Here is a 25,462-nt window from a genome sequence, read left to right as displayed (position 1 = left end):
ATCTCTGTGCTACATCTATTGATACCTGAGCTACATCCTGTTGGCTAACACACAATGCGTGAAAGGTAACAATTGTTTATGGCTGCAGTTACTCTTTGATGTTCTATCCCTGCGATTCTGAATATCTTCCATTGGTTGAAAGCAAATCCAGTCATCAAGTACAATCTGGAACAGTATGCCGACTTTTTTTATCTCATATTATGTCTGATCAGATTCTGTCCTAGCAATGGTTTACCACAACACAGATTTTAAAATCACACTGCTGAGATATTGCCTCACCTTTTCTCTTACTGAAGTGAACACTAATGACTCCTGAAGCTTGGATATTTGAAAAATGCCCATTTTATCTATCAGTTTTGTATTTATAAAAGATTAGATGGGTAGATCACATAACTAATGAGGAGGTATTGAATAGGATTGGGGAGAAGAGAAATTTGTGGCACAACTTGACTAGAAGAAGGGATCGGTTGGTAGGACATGTTCTGAGGCATCAAGGGATCACCAATTTAGTATTGGAGGGCAGCAAGGAGGGTAAAAATCATAGAGGGAGACCAAGAGATGAATACACGTAGCAGATTCAGAAGGATGTAGGTTGCAGTAGTTACTGGGAGATGAAGAAGCTTGCACAGGATAGAGTAGAATGGAGAGCTGCATCAAACCAGTCTCAGGACTGAAGACCACCACCACCACCACCACCACCACAACAACAACCAGCAACTAATTTGACATATACGGGATGAGAAGATGGTGTACACTAATGTATGCACCTCTTGTGCATTTATACCCATCTATGTTTGAGTTATTTGTCTGTAGCCATTTACATTGATCACACTGTCAATATAAACCTGTCCAGGCAATTACAGCATCACCTGGCACAGAATGACTGCTAGTCAGACATATGCACGGTGCATGCAGTATAAGTAAGTGTGTAGAATGAGGAAGGCAAGCGATCTATCTGAGTTTGACAGAAGGCAGATTGTGATGGCCTGGAGGCTTGGTGTGAGCATTTTGGAAACTGCATGATTTTTTTTGGGTGTTCAAGGAATGCTGCAGTGAGTGTCTCCAACACGTGGTAAAACCAAGGTGAAACCACATCGATGTCGTGGGGTTGGGCGGCCACTCCTCATCACAGATGTCGGATGTTGTAGGCTGGGTAGACTGGTATAACAGCACAGGCAGCAAACTGTGGTGGAACTAACATCAGACTTTAATGCTGGGCAGAGTAGAAGTGTGTGTGAGCACACAGTGCACCGAACACTCCTAATGATGGGCCTCCACAGCAGATGATCCATGCATGTGCCAATGTTAACACCACAACATTGGCAATGACGACTGAAATGGGCACGTGACCACTGGTACTGGACATTGGGACAGTGGCAGAGCAGTGCACAATCTGATGCATCCTGATACCTTTTTCATCATGCCAATGGGAGGGCAAGAATCTGTCATCTTCCACAGGAACAGCTTCTTCAAACCTGTAGTTTGGGATGGAGACAAGCTGGCAGCAGCTCTTTTATGTTCTGGGGAACATTCATGGGGGCATCCATGGGTCTAGCGGAGCTCATACAGCAAGGCACCATGACGATCAAGGAGTATCATACACTGGTTGCAGGCCATATACACATCTTGTTTCCTGATGGCAGTGGCATTTTTTTCAACAATAACGCACAATGTCACAAGGCCTTGGGTGTGATGGAGTTGTTCCAGGAACACAGTTGTGAGTTCCAATTGATTTGCTGGTCCCCCCAACTCACAAGATCTTAATCCAGTCCAATACACCTAGGATAAGATTGAATGTGGTGTCAGAGCTCGTCGGCCCCCTCCGAAGAATTTATGAGAATTCGATGACTTGTGTATGCAGATGTGGTGCCAACTCCCAATAGTGACCTACCAAGGCCTCATTGCTTCCATGCCACGACACATCGCAGTTGTGCCAAAGGGACATACCGACTTTTAGGCAGATAGTCATAATGTCATAATGTTCTGGCTGATCAGTGTATATGTGATAAGAAGTACTAACACACAACACAAAGTGTAAATTTTAACCTTATTTACATGCCCATTCCTGTCTTTCAAAAAAAGAATATTTCTGATTTTATTGTTTTCACGCATGGAAAAGAAAATGTCAACATGACTTTAGTAATACATACACAGACTACTATTTCAAGCACTATAGAGGAAATTCAGTTCTTTGAATCATCTCCATTTTATAAAGGACCTGACGTCTGAACTTTGCACGAGTTTCTTTGCTGATACAAGCAAACTGCTGACTACAAAGATACCAACAAAAAAAAGCATATGTTGTCTGTGTGTGCAATGTGAACAACGGCCAGTTAAAGAGGGAAGAAAGGAAGACTAATGTTTGATGTCCCTTTGACAACTAAGTCATTTAAGAGTGTACACAAGTTCATATTGAAGGATAGGGAAGGTAACTGGTGGTATCTTCTTCAAACAAACCATCTACACATTCACTTTAAGTGACTTAGGGAAGTCATAGAAACCCAAAATCTGGATGGACAGACGAGGATTCAAGCAACACTTCACCTGAATTCCAATCCATGCATTAACCACTGCACCACCTTGCTTGGTGCCAGACAAAGAAAAGTATAACATGCAATAATATCTTCTCACTCATTTGGCAGTATAAGAGGAACTACTAAACAGAATAGAGAAAATAACTGATTTCTGCACAATGAAATATTTTGTCATGGATTAATCATAATTACACTGCAAAAGTTACTGAAAATCAATTTTTTGAATTAGCAACAAGAAGTAACTTCATGATTCTGGGATATTGTCAGCCTTCCAAATTAACTTACAGGTTTCATAAGCATGTATTTGTAACCATATTAAAATAAAAATACTTTGAAAATTTGTAGTATATATCTAAAGCCAAGAGACAATGATGATCAACTCAAGTAAACAGTGTACCAACGAAAGTCACTTACATACTGACTTACAAACAGAAGAAATAGTAGGATATAAAAACAATGAACTAATACTTGATACACAAATGAAAGTAAGATATTGGAGAAAAATGTTTAAAATGGGGCTTGTTACACTTTACAGTGCATCTCATCCATACTTGAAGAATAACTTAGAAATGATTCAAAATTACTCTGTCAATGCAGTGAATTTTACGGATCTATGGCAAAACTTCTCTGAACAAAAGGGTTTTTCCCACCACTGCAGTCAAGTCACATCAACAGAGTTTTAGATGGTGTTTTTGTTTAGAAAATATAAATGGACTGATCAGTTCATACAGTATAATGTTATTTTCTTGAAATGATGAAGGGAGGAAAAAAAAAAAAGCCAATGCATGTTGTACTTGCTAAGTTAAAATCTGTTTTGCAATGCAGGTGACTCGTTTCAAGTGCTAGGCTGGCACAAGAGTTTGCTTGTCACATACAGCAAATAATATCATTTTCAATTGTGTACTTAAATCATAATTCAAACCACACTACCTAGGCATCATAGCTCTCCATTACAAAAGAGACTTGAATGATGACAGAATACCACCAGGAAATCAGTAATTCATTCAAGTGTGTTTCAATAAATTAAACATGAAACTGGGGCTATACCTTTAGAAAGAAGTATCGTAGCAATCAGTTTTACTGGAGGATTGTTGACTGCATAACATTTAACTGAAGCATACTACTAACTGACCCTATATTTCATCCTTCAATTTGCTGTAGAAGCTACCAACAGCTACATGAATACAGATACTGATGCCTTACTTCTGGAATGCAAATGCCACTTTACGAGAATATATGAAAGAGACTGAGTTGCTACTGCATTATCTTACTTGTATTTCACAGTATATACCGTATTTACTCGAACCTAAGCCGCACCTGAAAAATGAGACTCGAAATCGAGGAAAAAAAAATTTCCGAATCTAAGCCGCACCTGAAGTTTGAGACTCAAAATTCAAGCAGAGAGAAAAGTTTTAGGCCACACCTCCAAATCGAAACAAAGTTGGTCCATTGTAATATGAGACACAATTTAGGTCAAATAAATGACGATACAGCTACAGTAGTTTGGTTTGAGTCGTAAGCTGAGCAGTTAAGCTTTACCATGTAGTCATTGCTATGCATCAGGCGCTCCGTCCGTATTTATACGGGTACCCTTCCTTTTTCATGTGCTTCATCTGGTTTGAATTGATTGCTTATTTTTCTTTGATCTGATAAGTGCCGTTCTCTTTGTTATAGGTGTTTACGTCACTCTAAGCTGAAAATGCATTACTGTACTGTGTCACACATTGTTCGTCGCATTCTGATAATGAGTGTTTACGGCCTGTCGCCCCTCGCGGCATGGGTTGCTTTTGTGTGCGCTACTGCCGCTTACAATTTTAAAAAAAGAAGAGAGAGGAATCGTCTCATTAGCGAAACAATGGCAAGAGACTGCTATTTGTTGTTACTTACACTGCTGCTTTCTTTGATAATGATCAACAAGAACCAAATAATAGGCTCCGTATGATGGAAGATGTTCTGAACGAGAGTTTAACGAAAACTTTTCTCCGTTTGAAAATCTTTGCAGACGCCTCTTTAGTACCTTATATTCTGCACAGAAATTAGAGTCATCTTAGATTTAAAAATCTAGTCAATTGCCGTGCTTCAATTCTGACTGTATCACTATTAGGCATAATAATAATATGAATATAAACATGACATGATATGTATATTCTTCCGTGATTGCTGTTGTCTCACTCTAGTTTCGTAATTTATTGGGCACACAGGATTTAAATGAGATAGCAGCAAACACGAAAGAATACACGGCAAAATGTTTATATTCGTATTATTCTTATGGTGAAGAGAATACTGCGTGTGATTCACAATTCATAAAAGTTCCTATTAGTAACCATCTCTTCTCACAGGTAGGAAAAAATTCAGAACGTAGAGTTGGCCATATTGACAAACATTCCAGTCTTGCCAGTCGGATTTTCGTAGTACATTGAAATGCTGCTACATTCGAAGATGAACAATACGGAATTTGTATTTACTTCGTTGGATAATGTATGAAAGTGAAGTGGTCGAAACTCGGGGCAGAGAAAAAAGCTCGTCTTCCACCCTTTTTTTTTTTACTCACGCAGAGGTTTTGGTGCCAGTATTTATCTTTGTGTCTGCAAAGCATTCCTGTGTAGCACTACATACATTCGACGGCAGAAGTTAGTTGTAGCGACACCTACCAACATTTTTCAGGACTTCCACTTACTTTGCACTCGATTCTAAGCTGCAGGCGGTTTTTTGGATTACAAAAACCGGAAAAAAAGTGTGGCTTAGATTCGAGTAAATACGGTACGTGCTATGGTAAACAGGAAAAATCAAATGAAATATAACTCCTTCTCAAATACCTTACTATAACCTTGCAGTCTTGCTGTGTTTCAACCTTGACATTTTACCAAACCATGTTGCTATGAGCACTTACATTCAAATTAATTCACTATGGGCCAAGAAATGAAAGTTTCTAATTTTTCCTCCCTTTGTTGTTACTGTGAAAAATCTCTTAAATGCAACAATAACATTATATTTAGAGGCACTACTGGCCTATCCACATTTAACTTTAGTTTCATTTCCTCTATCCGTGTGTTACAGGGTATGTGACTTTGGATTGAACACACACAAAAAAGCAAAGCTCCACATGTGGCCCAGACAGGCCAACTGGAAGTGACAGAGAACCATGTCATCCAATACCAATGGCATCATTTGATTGCAGTATGAAGGGAGGGGGGATAGAGTTAGCACACCACTCTCCTAGTTGTTGTTGGCTTTCTGCACCTTGGAGCTGCTACTTCTCATTCAAGTAGCTCATCAAGTGACATCATGAGGCTGAGTGCACCCCATTTCAGTCGCCCTACTAAGGAAAAATCCCTGGCAGTAAGAATCGAACTTGGGTCCTCTGTATAGAAATCAGTGACGCAGATCTGATAGCTACAGAGACAGGCACAGCTATTTTATAGATTAACTTAATTTCCAAAAGCAGCTCCTCAGCAAATAAAAATCATGGTATCCACTGTATATAATCTTAAACAACAATATTCCTCAAAGTAGCCTCGCTTATACCTATTGACCACCAAGACATCTTGACTAACCAGTTAAATAAACACAAATATATTCTTAGGTATAGCGATGTTAAACAGATCGCTTGTAAACATACCTTTACTGCTATGACTGTTTGGCTTGGTTTATGAAGCATTTTCACAACATGTCCATATGTTCCATTACCAAGTTCACCCAGGTGTTCAAGGTCTTTCAGATCAGTTTCATACCTCTGTGAAAACACAAATGAAATCAACAAACTGTCATTATTACAGTATTGTGTTTTATGTAACATAAGTAAGTAAAAATAATCAAACAGTTCATTTAAATCATGAGCTGTTCCCAATTTATGACAGACCACTGCAGCCTTTTACATTATTATTATTATTATTATTATTATTATTATTATTATTATTATTATTATTACTACTACTACTAATAATAATAATAATAACAATAACAACAATAATAATAATAATAATAATAATAATAATAATAACAACAACAACAACAAACGAAATGGATGCACCTGTTATTTTATTAGACACTACATTAAAAAAATTCTGAATGTGCACCAGCCTTTTCATCACCAGTTTAAACAGGACACTATCCTCATTTTACATTGTTGTTGGAACATTAAAATAAAAACACTCCCTAAAAATGGATTACTGACATATGATCACCAGAGCATCAAAAACAAATGAGAGCACCAAAGTAAAACACTTTTCATTATAGGAAATGCTCAGATAGATCATGGGTACCAACCAGAAAGGGGACTGCGAAGACCAAAGGATTTCACAAACTCCATCCTGGTAACCACTGCAAACTCTTCCTACCTTTTACACATGATCTCCTGAATTAACTGTGACATGACAGCCAGCAATAGTTACTTAATTATTACAGAGTAAGTTGATTCAGCAGTAATATTATGGACTTATATTTGGGTGGATGGAAGTTAAAGTCCCTGCACAGTCATCCAGATTTAGGTTTACCACAATCTCTCTAAATCGCTTTTTGTGAATGGTTGGATTGTTCCTTTGAAAGGACATGGACTATATCCTTCCACAATCCAAGCTTGTGCTTCATTTCTAATTATATCATTGATGGGTTGTCAAACCTTAATCTTCCTTTCCTTGACATTATTATTCACACCTACATTTACATTTACATATATGTTCTGCAAGTCAGTGTATAGTGAATGGCAGAAGGTACTCTGTACCAATATTATCCATCTTCTCTCTCATTCCAGTCACACTGTGAGCAAGGAAAAAATGAATGTCTACATGCCTGTATCCAAACCTTAATTTTTTATCTTATTCTTATGATCTCTCTAGGCAAGATACACAAAAAAAAACTTCTGGTTACACGAAAAGTGCGCGAAAGTAAATCTAAAGTTCGTCAGCGATGATTTTCCGTGGACATGTCACGGTTGTTTACGTGACGAAACGGCCGATCTTGTAAGTGCAGTTGATACAAAAAACGAAATTATAAAATTACTACGAAGTGACATTGAGGCATTAAAAACCGAACTTTCGACCATCAAGAAAGAAAACGATACATTAATACAAGAAAAGAAGTCCTGTGTGTGTAAAAGCCATCAAATGGAAAAGCAAGAAGATCGCAAAAATCTGAGTGACCGATCGTACTTTAAAAACAACATTTCAAGTGTTCCCGTTGATTTCTCGGTAAACTCAGTAACCCAAAAACCGGAAGATAAATATAAATGGAAGGTGGTGACATACAGCAAAAGGAAAAACAAGGTGACAGATATGCAACAAAAGGAAAATGACTTTTTAATAATTGGCGATTCGCTGCTGAAGAATATCGCTGTCCCCAATTGCAAGATCGATGTACGACCTGGTATTAGAACGCATCAACTTGGTAAACATTTTAAAAATATGGTAAATGCAAGACTAGATACTACAGAACCAGATTCTGAAATCAGACATAACTATAATGGGGTGTTTATACATGTTGGAACGAATTCGTTAAGGAGCAGTAGTGAGGAAGAAATGGCAAGCGAAACAAGAAACATGATTCGTTCTGCAAGAAATATGTATGCAGGATCTCGTCTGATACTTAGCGGAATCATAAACAGAAGGTTGGTGAGTGAAAAATATATCGGCAAAATAAACTGTGCTCTTAAAGAACAATGTGATCGTCTTGGGGCAATTTTTATAGACCCAAACAAATTCCTATGTGAAAACTCACTAGCGAAGGATGGCTTGTATTTAAATAGACTGGGGTCTGTAACGTTCAGCAGAATGTTTGCAGATGTCTGCAAAATCATTAGATGCAAGGGAAACTAATATGGCCTGAAGGGGGTGAAAAATCATACACTCCAGCTGGAAAAGAAAAATATAAGCACCATACAAAAAAAAGACGATACTAAAGAATTTGCCCCAGAATACAGCTCACAACATGTAAACCAACAAAAGAAAAATTACATAAAAGTACTTCATCAAAATATTCAATACTTTGGTAACAAAAAATTAGAAGCAGAAGTACTCCTGAGTGAAGTAAGACCAGACATATTATGCATAAGTGAACATGGACTCACTGAAAGTAAAATACATAATGTGGCAATAAAGGACTACAAACTAGCTAGTTACTTCTGCAGATCTAAATATAAGGGTGGTGGCGTTTGCATATATATTAAAACAGGTACTCTATCAAAGAATGTAAACAGTGAAGCTGCTACATTTCCCATAGCTAGAGAAAAAGACTTTGAAGTTACTGGTATAGTGGCAGAGGATTTTAGAGTGTTTTGTGTGTACAGGTCACCATGTGGCAATATTAGCATCTTTCTAAAAAAAATTGCTAGCTTATTGAGAATGAATATGAAGAGAAATTTTATTATATGTGGAGACTTCAACATTGACATGGGAAAAGACACAAAAATAAGACAGGATTTTGAAGAATTGTTAATACAGCATAACATGAAAGTGACAATAACTGCACCAACAAGAGTAACTTCACAAAGTGAGACAATTATTGACAACATAATTACTAATATGTGTAACTATGAGTCACATGTAGTTCAGGCAGAAATATCTGATCATCATGGACAACTAATCAGCTTTTGCAGAAGTAATGACACAGTATCAGAACCAAAACAAACAACTAAAGAAATTAGGATCATCAGTGAACAAAATATCAACATCTTTAGAACAATGTTAAGTAAGGAAACCTGGAATGAAACCCTACAGGCCCAGAGTGTAAATGAAAAATATGATGCATTTATTTCAACAAAGTAAAGAGACAAGAAAGGCAGCAAGATCAAACACAGTGGATTACCAGTGAAATACTAGAACAGCGAAGGAAGCTTCAGGATGTGAGACGGATGGGCGAAGCTGAAAAATATAAAATGTTAAAAAAGAAGTATAGAAAAACAATAAGAGAAGCGAAAGCAAGAGCAATTGACACCACTATAGCGAACTCAAATAACAAGGCAAAGGCAGCTTGGAATGCAATCAATGCTGAAAGAAAGGAAAAAGATGGGTCAAACAAAGAAGAAGGTATTAGGTCAATTAAAATAGACAACACAGTGGTCACAGATGGTATGGAAATAGCAAACATACTGAATAATAACTATATCAGTGTAGTAGAAAACCTAAAATTGGAAAGAAATAGTCAAAAACAGAAAGGTATTAAGGTACCAAAAAGATCATGCGGTACTATGTTCTTAAGACCAGTCACGGAAGATGAATTGCGAAAAACTATACAGAAACTGAAGTCCAAGAAATCAGCTGGTGGTGATGAAATATCAAATCATGTAATAAAGCTGGTATGTGAGGAGATAATAACACCACTGCTGAACATAGCAAACTGTTCTTTCAGAGATGCAACTTTTCCAGAAAAACTGAAGATAACGAAGGTAGTGCCAGTGTACAAGAAAGGGTGTAAGGATGATCCCAACAACTACAGACCAGTTTCACTGATATCAGGTTTCTCAAAAATCCTAGAAATGCTTATGTATACCAGATTAGTTAACTATTTGGACAAACTTAACATTCTCATGCCCTCACAACATGGTTTCAGAAAGGGTAAATCTACCGAATCAGCAATTGTCAGTCTAACAGAATACATTTTACAGTCCTTAGATGAGAAAAAGGTTGTCTCTGCAATGTTTCTGGATCTTTCAAAGGCATTTGACACCATACCATGAAATGCTGATACAAAAATTAAGCAACTATGGCATTCGGGGGCAACCAGGTGAATGGATAAAATCATACTTGTGCAACCGCAAGCAGTATGTATCATTAGGAAACTCGTACCAATCAGAAACCAAATCCATCAAATATGGAGTGCCGCAGGGTTCGGTAATGGGGCCATTGTTATTTAATGTATTTGTTAATGATATGGGTGTTGAGGAGGAAGAAACGAAAATATTGTATGCTGATGACATGACAGTACTAAATAGTGACCAAAATATGGAACAGCTCGAGAGAAGAGCATACATATCTACAAATGTCACAGCTCAATGGCTGTTGGAAAATGAACTGGTTATAAATCTAAAAAAGACTATGTATGCAGTGTTTAAAAACAAGGAAAAGGCTGTAGACATGGATTTAGAGGTTGATGGAACAAGGCTGGAAGAAGTAGAATCTGCTAGATTCTTAGGTATTCTTGTGGATAATGAACTGAAATGGAAAAAACATATTAATAATGTCTGTAAAAAACTGAGCTCTGTCATATTCTTAATGATGCAGCTATCACAGTATTCAGACAAGAACCTTCTGTGTACAGTGTATCATGGACTTTTCGAACCATACTTACAGTATGGAGTGACTGTGTGGGGAAACTCAAACAAACAAAAGACAAAACGAGTGTTCACATTACAAACAAAACAAAAGCAATTAGGATCCATTTTAAGAATAAAGACCTCTGAAACATGCAGAAACTGTTTCAAGAATTTAGGTATCTTAACTTTTTCATCATTGTATATATACAAAACAATAATGTACATCACAAAAGATAGTGAGGACTGGATTACAAATGCTAGTGTATACACACACAATACAAGAAAGAAGAATGAAGTACGAAGCATACCCCATCGACTGGCAATGCTAGAAAAAGAACCCCAGTACTCTGGTATCAGACTACTAAGAAGTCTGCCCAAAAACCTGCAAGATAGTGTACTTCACAATGACTTTCCAAAGAAACTTAAAGACTATCTCATTGAAAAAGAGTTTTACAGTGTTGCAGAATACTTATGCCATTAAATTTGTATATATTGTTACTCATTATCAGTGATGTAAAAATGTAAGCTAAAGGTGTAGAAAAATAAGTGATAAAGAATGTTAATACTTTGACATGTCCTATATTACACGTACATTTACTGTACACAAAGTAATCTTACAGGATCAAATAAAATTAAATTCAATTAAATACAATGGCAAAAAAACAATTGCCACAGGTTCTCTAAATCCACCCAGCAAGGTTTCATGAGAAGTGTTTCATCTTTCTTCCAAGGATTCCCATTTCTGTTTACTGAGCATATCTGTTCCACATTCGCATGGGCTACACCAGCCTGCTACAAATTTAGCAACTCTGATCTCCCCCCTCCCCCCCCCCCCCCCCCAACTTTATATTGACATACTTGCTTGAGAGGGACTCTAAACGCAGGAACAATACTCAAACTGGCTGCACTAGCATCTTATATGATTTTCCTCAATCCTTCCAACAAATCTAAAACTTCCATTTGTCTTCCATAATACCAAGTTTATATGATCTCCCATCCCGTGTCAATTCTTCTTCTTCTTCTTCTTCTTCTTCTTCTTCTTCATCTTTGTGTTCCTCTTCCTCATCTTGTTACTGAAACATTTTTGCTTATGCATGTCGTCCATGCTTCTTAGTATATTGAGAACATTAGAGGTCTCACTACACTTCTATGTAGAACATCTGATGTTACTTTCGCTTCTGTAGAATATTTGTCATCCTGTATAACATACTAGATTCTATTAATTAAATATTCATTGATTCAACACACATTTGCAAGGATAATCCATATTACTTTATTGATGATGAGAAAATCTTAGAATTTTATCACAAATTTTTTTGTAGGATCTGACTAAAAATTATTATAGGCTTCCCCACATGGTCCTTTTTCCAGATGTAGAGTTGCTATCATTTTTTCTCTGTCACTTTCAATGCAGTATATTTTGTAGCAAGAATGTAGTAGTTTCTGTAGTTTATAACATCCTTCAGCTTCAAGCACATCTGTTCTGTGTTTATCAGATCTGAACTAAATATTCTCAGTTCATAATGATTGTCTATCAGTTCGACCAAACACACACAACCTTCCCTTTCTGTCTTGATGACATTCTTGCTTTTGGTGACCAGTGTACTTCCTTATTCAATTGTATCCATTATAGGTTTCCTAATTTACTACCTCACTTTACTTGTTTCACAAAATTCTGATTCGTCTTGGTAGCCAATGCATGTCCTCCCCACTTGTTTGTAACTGGGTGGAACGTGCTCAGAGAACTTAAATAGCCATGCTGATCATTAGCTATGTCTCACAGCCATAAATACTTCGTAGAGCTAATTTCTATAGATTTTAATTGAATTTTGGCTGTATATACTGTGTATAGACTGAGGTAAAGTTAATCACCTGGTGGGGAGCTCCCTGCTTTTACTGATCAGTGTAAGCAATGTTGAAACTGTCAAGCTGCTCAAGTATCAAAACTGGAGTATTTTCATTTCTAAAATTTGTTGTAGCTAAAACTATTGTGTGCTGCCTAAGACGATAAAATGGTGTTTTCTCCTACCCTAGTGTAAAACATTAATAATTGCCATTTATTTATGAAATGCAGCTTTCTACATGAATCCAAAAGAATGACACTGTTTGGAGTTGATCACTGAAAATTCTTTGCATAGGAGGAATAGCAGTGCTATAATATGCAAGTATCTGGGGGCACAGAGCACTTTTTTTTTTTTTTTTTTTTTTTTTTCAAATGGCTCTGAGCACTATGGGACTTAACTTCTGAGGTCATCAGGCCCCTAGAACTTAGAACTACTTAAACCTAACTAACCTAAGGACATCACACGCATCCATGCCCGAGGCAGGATTTGAACCTGCGACCGTAGCGGTCGCGTGGTTCCAGACTGTGGCGCCTAGAACCACTCGGTCACCCTGGCCGGCACATTTTGTGTGCTTGTTACAGTTGCTACCTAGTTTTAAGTGATAATAGAGACTGGAAGGAAAGTCAGTTCTAAAGGTACTAATGATGAGCCTAATTCACTCATGGTGAACTGCAGATATCTCCAAGTATGACTGAATGTGTCAAGATACCTCAGTAGATAACCTAACATCCATACTTTCAGATATGATCACACACTGTGTATATACAACTGGAATCTGCTGTATATATTTTATGGTTTATGAATTTTAAAATGTTGAGTGCTTTAAGGAACCATACCTTCCAGTACCTCAGATATGAAAAGTAAGAAGTTTGAAATAAAAAATCAGGTTCAGAAACCTCACAGAAACTTAAAAATCATAACAATATCACATCTCAAAGTGCCAGAGAGTGGAAAACAAAATGTGATCAGTTAAAAAGAACACACACAAATTTATCAGTCAACAGCTTAAAATTAGTTTCCTCTGTCCACTCCTCCATTTCATATTCACCAATTGTAACTGAGATGACGCTGCATGCAAGAAGAGAAAGAAATAGACAAACTGTTCTCAAATAAGGAACACAGGACAGGAGCTGAGCATAGGGGACATTTACAGCCACCTTCGTTCCAAGCCCGTATTACTACTATCAATATTAAGCTATCAGTCACAATTTCAAAAATTGGCCAAGTTCTACTAGAACTTTTGCTTTGAGGGTTAATTTTATCTACAGATAGTTCATCTATATCAGAAGTTGAGAACCTTGACAAATTTTGCCTGTTACTGCTATTGATACTGGCAGGATATTGGACCTGGGAATTCCACGAATTTCAAGAACATTTTAATTTTAGGTTTAAATTCTTTGTGTAACTGCACATTGGCTATTGTAATTCCTGAGAAAATGGAGTCTTAACAGACTGACAAGCAGACAGATAACAAATGACAAAAAATTCCATGTGATATAATTACAAATTAACAATTTTCAGATTATTCTTTTACTTGTACTGTAAAACCTTGCTTCTCGCTAAATTTCATGATTTCAGTGGGAAGTGCCCTGACCATATGTTTTGATTGCATTTACTTAGAAGCTTGTTTTTTACACTCCAAAGGGACCATAGACCTTAGTACGTGACATAAATTTCAACTTGCAATTCGTGATATTCTCTGTTACCATTTATAGCATCACTTTGTTGCTCGTCTGTCTGTCTGTCTGTACGTCTGTACAACCTCTTTTCTCAGGAACAGGTAGACATACCATATACGGATGGTTCCTTGGCACCGGCATTCCATTAAAGCTACAAATTGGAAGCTATATCAAATGCATAAGTCATTAGTATAGAGCAAGGGGTTAACCACTGGTACAAGACAGCCTGAAGGCAGCTTAATGAGTCACTACAGATCAACACCCAGTTCAGGGACATCTGTTTAATACAATATGGGCTCTATTAATGGATATCACCTCCACCATAAAAATACTATGTTTCAAGCAACAAATGATGTTCCCGGTTTGCGAGAGATGTAAAAATATATACCGTGATATGTGTGGTTTCAGAGCCAACAGTGTAAATGATGGTAGCACCCCGACACTCCTGAAGAAGTGAGAGAGACAGATGTCAACAGATCATGAGGATGACTGAAACTTTAGGCCCTTGAAAAAGATTGGTCCTAATTTATGGTTTTGGTATTAACAAAGCAGGGTGCACGGGATTACGCAGATAGCACATTCTAAGGGGTTGCAGTAGACAGAGGTCCCAGCAATTACAAAAACGCACCCACAGTGCAAGTAAGAAGGGTCACGCCTCTCCTCCCCCTCACCCACAGAGGAAAATAGAATTTGATAAATCAAGTGATTAGGAAAATGTCTTATGGTGATAGAAAAAGTGAGAACAGTAGGTACCATTGCAACTGGAGTGGTAAGATGCCCACTTCAGTGAGGAGACTCATGGTAATAATCCAGAATGTGCCAGTGGTCAGTCTTACTCCGTGATGATGTACTGGGTACAATAATTCCAAAGCCAAAGATGCTGCTGTGCCATAAACCATTAACTATTGTACAATTGAGACAAGACCGTGGCCAAGTAAATACAAAGTTGAGTCACACAATCCACAGTCTAAGCAGGAAGGAAGCAGAGGGTCTCAAGCTTTCATATTCCACAAATCTCCAGTTAATGAATATGGGGTAGCCATTTCAGCTTTTTATCAAACAGGAAGCCCAAAAATTGTGGCTGTGCAACAATGTCCAAATGCTGGATATCCACGTAGTGTTCTGTCTCAAGACAAACTGTGGTATGATGAAAGAAATGTATGACTTGCAATTTTTCAGGAGAAAATTAGCCCTTCAGATTGGTCCTTGAAGTTGGTGCTAAACATTGGGAACTATACTGAACGCAAAAGTCATTGAAATACAGCATGGGGTTAACCACAGGTAAAACAGTTGTCACTAGCCTGTTGAGGGTGATAAGGAAGAGTTCAACACTCAGTATGAAGTTCTGAGAAATGCCATTCTCTTGGGCCATGGGGACCTGAACAACATACCGGCTCTTACCCAAAGCAATCTCTGGATAAAAATTGATGAAAAAGAATTGGCAAGGAGCTTCAAAAGCCCCTGTCATGGAGGGTAAGTAAAATGTGATGGGTTCAAGTGGTGTAATATCCATTATGCAGGTAAAAAAGATATCAATGAAATGGTGTCACCTACAAAAAGTGTACCAACTGCAATTTGCTACACAACCAGAGAGTCCATTGTGGTTGTCCTTCCAGGAAACCACACTGACAGGGGAACAAAAGACAGTGATTTGAGACACCAGCATAATCATCCAGCTACTATCCTTTCAAGCAGTTTGCAAAGTGCACTGGGTGAGGCTAATGGGTCAGTAGCTTCCACTGGATATTGGCTCTTTGCCCGGTTTAAGGAGTGGGATGACGACATTATCCCTCCGTCACACAGTGAAAACACATTCTAGCCAAATAAGTTTGAAGTCTTTTAGTAGACAGAGTCTGTGAATCACATTCAGATGTTGGATTATATGATTATGATTCAAATCATGGCCTGGGGCCATATCATGAGACGAATCAAGAGCCTGAAGGAGTTTCCAGTCAGTGAAAGTTTCATAATATAAAGCAGGGTTATTTTGGGGGGGGGGGGGGGGGGGGGGGAGTAAAATATAAGGTGATATCTTCGGCTTGTCTTTTATGTGTTCCAAAAATGTGTGTTTAAGAAGAGAACACTGGAAAGGTCTCAAAATGTGATCAACAAGACCTGACACATCAGTAGGAATACCACCATGAAGGAGGAGATCAGGAACAGTTGCTAATCCTCTGAGGCCCAGTAGGCTACAGAGCTTGGCCCATACCTGGGCCGAAGAGACATACATTCCCAAGGAGAGATGTCAGGATCCCAGCATCCATTCTTAATGCATTTAACTGGGTAGTGAGGCATTGTATAGGGCTGCTTAAAAGTGATGATGATGGGCTGTGAAGCAGGTCGCAAGCGATCTGACAGTCCTAAACAGCTGTTGCAATGTCTTTGGTCTGCCATGGTATCAACAGCTGGTGGAGGGGGCCTGTGGAAAGGGGTGTTAGCAATTCCAGTGACATGAGTGAACATGTCCGAGACATCTCTGATAACCTCATCAACACAATATGGCGGAGAGGGTATGAAGGTAACAACACAGGTATACCACTGGCAGTTGGACCCTCAGAGAGGCCAGCATGGCAACTGGTCTGTTTGGCAGTAATAAGGAAAGCAATCACTGTCACAAAGATCATCATTTAGTACAACTGCAGCAAAGCTATGAGACTGAGAGATAAGGTCATAAAGTTAGTAGCAGAAAAGGTGCCATGGGTAGCACTAAAGTAAGTAATGGTACCATCATTGAGGATCAAGATCACAAAGGAGCTAGTCAATCAGAAGGCACCTACTGAAATCCCAAGGAAGGAAACGGAGGGGGAGGGGGGGGGGGGGCAGCTGGGTGCTGAGGAGTTGTCAGATTTGGGTGGCCATCTCAAGTTATGTAAGTGCCCTGCCAGGCAATAAATAAATGCTGAAATGGTGATCGCTGGGACCACACACATTCGCACTGCTATTGCTTCCAATGGAGTGGAATCCACTCACGGGTAACACCTCTAGGAACCCACATACACACCCCTCCAGAAGCTAGTACAGACCCAACAGAAGGCACAGTAACCTGGAGTGGTTGGAGAATAGTCATTAGTGAAATGGGTTTCTTGGAGAGCAACACAGATCACAGGAGGAGAGGACATTAGTTTTTGTAGTTCTGGCAGGTGAAACTGAAATCCATTGCAGTTCGACTGAATTATCACTATCACTTCAAGGGCATCCTGATTAGGTGTGAGGGGCCACATACGCCAGGATCACTTGTGGCGGCAGAACAACATTGATGAACACAAATTCCAAGATGCATGGGATGATCTGACGCCCCTGGAATTGCTTTCTCTCAAGATGTCTTCTCTTTCTCCTTACCTATTTTAGAGCATCAGGACTCTTGTGTGGGCTTATCCAATGTAGGGTTAGGACTTGTAGAGGAGCAGGACAAATGTGGGATCTGTAGTCCACAGTTTCTTCAGCAAGTGGCTGGTGTCAGGTCGTTGGTATGTAGATTTCCAGAGAAGAAGGTTCCCTAAAGGGAACCCAGTCACCAGTGCATACCAGAGTATCCTGCTTCTACAGCCAGATGCAGGGAGTTGAGGTTCCCAAAAATGGTGCTGCAGGAACTACAAGAGGGGACAACCTACCTCCCACAGAGGCTAATTTACTTGCGTGATTACTAGTGTTCAGTGTTGAGGTAATGGAGGGGGTAAAATACTCGAGGTATTGCCAATGACCTGGCCATAGAAATGGCAAAATTCAACATAACTGGGATGAGATACAAGCAATTGTACTTTTTCTAAACTTCAAAACTTGAGAGGTGATATGAGACCTTAATTTCCTGGATTTTATGTTCTATAATTAGGATAGCACACTTCGAGGATCAGGGAGGATGGCTGTCTCTGCAATTAACACAGAGCAGTGGTTGCTCATATAGCGAGTTTTCCTGAAGTGGCCCATCACAGTCTCCACAAACTGAGTTGTTCACAGAACATGGAGACATATGACCGAAACAATGACATTTACAGCACCACATGGTGAATGAGAACTACAGCTTTACAACACAATCGTAGACCATTATTTTAATTATTTCAGGAAGTGAATTGCCTTCAAAAGCAAGGATGAATGCTCTTTTGTCAGTAAATGATGTATGAAATGAAACACTCACTTCTATAATTTTCCGTGTAACTCCTCACCCACTAACATGCTAAAGTTACATCGTTAGCCTTACACAAATTAAAAAGAGCCATCATATTTATTCAGGGCAACTGTTTACTGTCACAAAAACTTAATTTATTAACATTGTTTGTTTTGTTTTGTTTTAGGGTGCAAAACCAACGAGGGTCATATGCGCCCATGTCAGAACCGTACAACACGAAGTTATTAACATTGAGTTTTAACTTTTCTCTCAGTTTAAGAAACATATTAGACAACGTTCGCATTTCCATAAAAAAAAACCTTAAAGAATAATTTAGTACTTTTTGCAAACATACAGAAATGTATGAATGTTCACTAATTTCTCAGCTCGTTTCTTTCCCAAATTCCAACAAGCCCATATGTGGAGAAGATTCTCTCAATGGATACAGTACTGGCATGGCAATAAATGAGGCTTTTCACAAAAGTAATAAGTCCTGTTGGTAAGTTTCTTTATTCTGCTGTTTTCAGCTCCATTATCTTCTGCTATTTGTTTGGATGGAACTGTATTACAACTGCACCAGAAAACATATTGTTGGAAAAATATTCAGAATCAGTAATCCTACAAGACGTAACACTTGCACTCCACTCTGAATACATCTGTATGAATCGGTTTTCTGTACTTTCTTCTTGTTCAGCAGTTCATCTTCTCCCTAAAATATTGGTTCTAACATATTGACACTCCTTTTGTTTGGTCATATGTTCTTATTGGGCTCCATAGTTTCACAGCTCGTGCAATACTTGTGCTATCTGCTTGAAGACGATTCACAACTCTACAAATCTCTGACAGTTACGGGAAAAGACGAGTGGCATTTTTACGAATTATAACATTATCCAAGATTTTGCTAATGTTACCAGGAACTTCTTCAGAGTGCTCTGTTACAATTTCTACATATTTGGAATAAATGAGTTTAAGAATAGGTTAGCATTTTGAATAAATTAATCATAATTGTTAATAAGAAAAAACCAATAAAAACATAAAAAGCCAATTCAACCCTCTGGATTGCTTTTTAAGAAAATACCCAAGTTTTTCTCGACCCTGGTAGTTTCTGCAGCTCACTTTACTTTGCTTCGTCCGCAGGCCTTTCTCAGTCCGTTTGTATGCCTCGCCAGTATAGCATGTATGTGGATTCTGTGCCTATCACAAATATTATGTTTACAGGCCTAATGCTATCAGGTGCCACCAGGGACCATTACCACTGCCCGTATTCCAGAGAAGAAGGTTCCCTATAGGGAGCCCAGTGCACACCAGAGAATCCTGCTTCTACAGCAATGACGACAGCACTGTTATCACGAATTAGCTCATGTCTGCAGGTCTCACGGTCACTGAGAGCCCAAAGGTATCCCTCCACTGCAGTGTACTTAAGTCATGGTGCAACCTCCAGCAGACAGTTGCAACTGCAGCTCCATTCCAGGCCACTTACGCCGGCTGCCTATGGCATCTCATCTGCTGGAGCTCCTATCAAGTCTGCATCACACAGCATCATTCCAATACACCACCCAGCAGCTGCCATAAATCATAAGGACAACTCAGTGCAACTGTATATGGTGTTATGGCAGGTTATCGAACCAATGTTTACTTGGATTTTGCTCTGTACGTAACTTTCATTATGGACAATCATTTCTGTTATTACTGTCTCCTGAGAGACTTTACTATCTTCAGCGATGCTACAATAAATGCGCTTTGTAAGACTATATGTGGACTCTTCATTCTTCATCTTGCTGTCCACTGTCATCCTACCAGGTCGCACTTGAAATCTGGATATGCTACACTGAACATCACTCTTTTTTACACTATGGATAGGCTATGATACATCAGAACACAGCTACAGAGTTGGTATCGGCTTCAGCTGTTGCTTCCCAGTTATCGTAATCTATGCAGACTTATTTGTGGCTCCATAAACAAGTAATGGTTCGGTATTCTTTTGTATTGTGTGCTACAATTCAGTTGCTGATGAGGATTTTTGTTTTTACGTGTTTTCTACAATGCTGAATTAGTGCTTTTTGAGGTCACCCCTCTTTCTCCAATTTCAGACAGTGTCCCTCACAATTGGTAACTGCAGACCCAGCTTCCATGTGGACCACTTCAGGCACTTTGAGCTTTATGTGTACTATGGTCTGCCTTTCTCGATCAAACCAAATGATCTCTTGTGGTCTAAAAGTTTATTTGACACTACAGTGGTGAAGCCATAGTCACAGCACATAAATTTTTTCTTTAAAAATAAAGGGTTACATTACCAGTTTCAACAAACCACATCATCATTTTCAAAAATGATGACGTAGTTTGTTGAAACCGGTAATGTAACCCACTCTTTTTAAAGAAAAAATTTTATACTGTGACTATGGCTTCACTATTGTAGTATCAAATAAACTTTTAAATTATATTTCAGTCACACTTCTTATGACAATCAAGTCAGAATATAGGATCTCTTGTGGCATTTATCATCGACAAAGATCGACAGCGACATGCTCTTCTCATTGTCTGGTCTGGTACTTCGGCCTACCGCCTTCTTCTGTCCCTTTATCCTGGAGTAGAACTTTCTCCCCTCTCTTACATCCACTAGCAGGACCAGCTCACTGCTCATAACGCAGCCCCCCACCATCTCTTGGGCTTCGGGATCCCTTTCCTCTTCTGGGGACATCATCTCTGTTGTCTCAAGACTACCAAATGCCTTTGTTACAGGTTCCATTGCCTGCTGTCACAGGCTCTTTTGTGGCTGGATCTACTGACACCCGGTGTCATGTGGGGCTCCTGCAGATATACTGTTCTCTCCTCTGCCCCCGGCATGTTTCAATGAGTTCGGCACTGCTGGCAAGGTCCTCTCTAAAATCGACACCTGTGTGGCCTCCATCCCTAACAATGCCAGCCCTTCCGTGCCTGTTTATCTTATTCTGGCTTCCAGTTCTCCTTCTGTCCTTGTTTGCAGCTTCTCACTTCTTTCTCCCCTCTGAGCCCTTTGGTTCCGAGTGTGTCTGCACCCCCAAGTGTGCTTCCACATGCCTCGACAGGTCACTGGGCTCCGTTGTGTCCAAATTTGCCAACAGCCTTCCACACCTTTCTGTGATGCCTTCCTTATGACCTGATTGTAGTGCTCTTACAAGCACCCACTGTTCCACACCCCTTCCCTCGCTGCCTGCTGACCTGTTTCTCTTCCAGCTCTCATCTCTGCTCTTCCGTGCTCCTTCACACATTTCGCGAACTGCACCTGCCTTCGCAAACTGCACCTGCCTCCACCACCACACCCGCCACTGCTGGCTCACTGGGACTGCCCCTGCTGCAGACAGCACTGCTGTTGCCATTGGTCCAGCCAGCACTGCCACTGTCAGTGCCAACACCTGCCCAGTAAACACTGATGCAGCACCTCTCACCGCCAGCCCAGTTGCAACTGACCCGCTCATTCATGCCACTGCAGTTTCCGCTGCCACAGAAGCTGGCCCTGTGGTCAGTATTCACGCCCCATCACGCACCAAAGTGCGCTCCTGCGCACTGGCCTGCAACTCCATGCATTCTGTCATATCTTCCTGAGCACGAGCCACTGGGGTTTTCACTATTTACCATGCGTTCCCTGGTTTTCATGCTGCACCTCACATTCTGTGTACAGTGTGCCTTCTTTAGGTTCCTACCCTGTGGTGCCCTGGCTTCACTGCCCTCCCATTACCCCTGGCTGGCTGCGAGCTGTCTAGCCCAGAGCTTTGGTACGGCCTTTGTGGAAGTTTCATCACATGCCCTCTCCTAGATGGACTGACTGTTCTAATTCTGGACAGGGAATTAAATTCTACTCCCCTTAGCACGCGGCTACACAGGTAGCAGGGGTTGTGTGGCGTGGACTGGGTGGTTTTTTAGGTTAGATGGCCTCGGGTAAGTACAGAAAGGGCAACAGCCTCAAAGGGTGCGGGGCAAAGTCAGGACATGCGGGGACGATTACAACTGTGTAACAGATCTGGACTCGGATCTGGATCCTTGCCTTTCATGGGTAATGGTTTTACCCCACCAGTTCTACTGGTACATCTCTCCTACTTTCAAAACAGTGCACACTCTCGCTCTGATCGAAAAACAAATTCATTCTGATGTGGAAAAGAATCAACAGATATTGTTGTGAGAACCATCCTGCAATTTGCATGGAACGGTTTTTAAAAACCACAGAAAAACCAAATAAATCTATGTTGCTAATTAAGGACGCACAACTTATTACAAATCTGGAATACAAAAGCAGGGGTTAGTAACCATGACACAGTGAGAACTATTTATTGAAGTAATTTTAAAGTGTGCAGTAAATGACCAGGTGCATATTGGGCTATAAACACAAGAATCTTGTAATTCAGTGTTTAGCTTTTGCCAATTATCTTGCAGTACTGTCTGGAGACATAGCAATGGCTACAGGAAAAATTAACATCTTGAAAAGAATTGGAGAAAAAAAGGCCTTCATATATCAAAAGCAAAAACAGAATATAGGACAAATGTAAAGGACACTCCCAATTTCAAAATTAAAGGAGCCAATAAATTCAAATGTCTTCATCATGTAATATAGAATGGCTGTGATGGGGAGGCTAATAGACTCAGGGCATGGAAGATGGAAATGGCCTTTCACCTGACTAAAGATGTAGTCAATAAAGGAAAAAGATCTCTTCGCGAGAAAAGTCAGCATTAAAACCAGAATATTTATGCATAGCCAAAGGCCCAGATTTGACTCAGACAGAGAAAATCGAAAAACCTGGAAAAATAATGAGGGGAAAATCTTAATAAAAACATTGGTGCCAATAAACCATAATAATACATACAGAAAAAAAACAAGGAAAATCTGTCAAAGAAAACTGATCAACTAAATTAGATTGACATTTTAAGGCCATCTCGTTCAGATGAATGAAAAAAGGATATAAAAGTGAATTTTTTAACATATCAACTGGAAAAAATATCCCTGGTGCAAGTGGCTCTAAGAAATCAGAAGTGACATGAAAGAGATTAAGCTTGAAAAACATGAAATTCTGAGCAAAGATACAGGGCTATTACAAATGATTGAAGCGATTTCATAAATTCACTGTAGCTCCATTCATTGACATATGGTCACAACACACTACAGATACGTAGAAAAACTCATAAAGTTTTGTTCAGCTGAAGCCGCACTTCAGGTTTCTGCCGCCAGAGCGCTCGAGGGCGCAGTGAGACAAAATGGCGACAGGAGCCGAGAAAGCGTATGTCGTGCTTGAAATGCACTCACATCAGTCAGTCATAACAGTGCAACGACACTTCAGGACGAAGTTCAACAAAGATCCACCAACTGCTAACTCCATTCGGCGATGGTATGCGCAGTTTAAAGCTTCTGGATGCCTCTGTAAGGGGAAATGAACGGGTCGGCCTGCAGTGAGCGAAGAAACGGTTGAACGCGTGCGGGCAAGTTTCACGCGTAGCCCGCGGAAGTCGATGAATAAAGCAAGCAGGGAGCTAAACGTACCACAGCCGACGGTTTGGAAAATCTTACGGAAAAGGCTAAAGCAGAAGCCTTACCGATTACAATTGCTACAAGCCCTGACACCCGATGACAAAGTCAAACCGTTTGAATTTTCGGCGCGGTTGCAACAGCTCATGGAAGAGGATGCGTTCAGTGCGAAACTTGTTTTCAGTGATGAAGCAACATTTTTTCTTAATGGTGAAGTGAACAGACACAATGTGCGAATCTGGGTGGCAGAGAATCCTCACGCATTCATGCAGCAAATTCGTAATTCACCAAAAGTTAACGTGTTTTGTGCAATCTCACGGTTTAAAGTTTACGGCCGCTTTTTCTTCTGCGAAAAAAACGTTACAGGACACGTGTATCTGGACATGCTGGAAAATTGGCTCATGCCACAACTGGAGACCGACAGCGCCAATTTCATCTTTCAACAGGATGGTGCTCCACCGCACTTGCATCATGATCTTCGGCATTTCTTAAACAGGAGATTGGAAAACCGATGGATCGGTCGTGGTGGAGATCATGATCAGCAATTCATGTCATGGCCTCCACACTCTCCCGACTTAACCCCATGCGATTTCTTTCTGTGTGGTTATGTGAAAGATTCAGTGTTTAAACCTCCTCTACCAAGAAACGTGCCAGAACTGCGAGCTCGCATCAACGATGCTTTCGAACTCATTGATGGGGACATGCTGCGCCGAGTGTGGGAGGAACTTGATTGTCGGCTTGATGTCTGCCGAATCACTAAAGGGGCACATATCGAACATTTGTGAATGCCTAAAAAAACTTTTTGAGTTTTTGTATGTGTGTGCAAAGCATTGTGAAAATATCTCAAATAATAAAGTTATTGTAGAGCTGTGAAATCGCTTCAATCATTTGTAATAACCCTGTACATTTCAAAAAATGGTTTTGTATTCCCATCTCCAGAGAAAACCAACCAAGACAACTGGAGCAAAATGGTCAGAAGTTTTGTAACAGCAGCACTCAATCGAATGGAAAATTATTAGGGAAACTGAAAGTTCAATCAGAGGTAGTCATTTGCGTCGTCCTTAGGTGGCCCAAAGTGAGTTTAAAGAAAAAGGGAGAGGGGTGTCAGTATATATTAAATGTGGAAACAAGAGTGAAAATCTTATATGAAACTATGATACCTTCAACGTAACTGTTGTAGAATCTGTTGTATACAACACTCTGGGACTGCAAATAGGAACACAAAAACTTAAATTACCACATACCTCCAACTGCACGAAAAATGAACAACAAGAGTACAGTAAGATGGGAAATATTTGGAAATTGGTAGCTTACCAGCAAATGAGGCAACTTACAGAACTAGAGTGAACCACTTGTGAGTAATGTTCAAATGAGTGGTATCTCTTTCTAATTAGACTGACAGAAAAAAATCAAGCTGCTCCATTCATAACCAGCCTGTTCATCCAACATGTAGGGGCTGCAGATGCTCAATGATCTTAAATTAAAAAACCTGGAAGACATAATGTATATATAGTGAAAGACTGAGTAGCCTATCTGTATCTGACAAATTATAAGAAGTCAGTCAAAA

At 39.6% G+C, this 25,462-nt stretch overlaps 1 protein-coding gene across 1 annotated transcript in view; it reads right to left on the bottom strand.

Moving 5' to 3' along the window:
* The window catches only part of LOC126183291 (dual specificity mitogen-activated protein kinase kinase 7-like), a 172,604-nt gene that overhangs the window by 111,449 nt on the left and 35,693 nt on the right, over positions 1-25,462 (bottom strand). Inside the window, exon 3 of the mRNA XM_049925128.1 lies at positions 6,154-6,267. Coding sequence (XP_049781085.1) covers positions 6,154-6,267 — 114 coding nt within the window. The remainder of the gene's footprint in view (positions 1-6,153; positions 6,268-25,462) is intronic.

Source organism: Schistocerca cancellata, chromosome 4 (genome assembly GCF_023864275.1).
Source record: "Schistocerca cancellata isolate TAMUIC-IGC-003103 chromosome 4, iqSchCanc2.1, whole genome shotgun sequence".
Lineage (NCBI taxonomy): Eukaryota > Metazoa > Arthropoda > Insecta > Orthoptera > Acrididae > Schistocerca > Schistocerca cancellata.
This window is presented reverse-complemented; position numbering and strand designations above follow the sequence as displayed.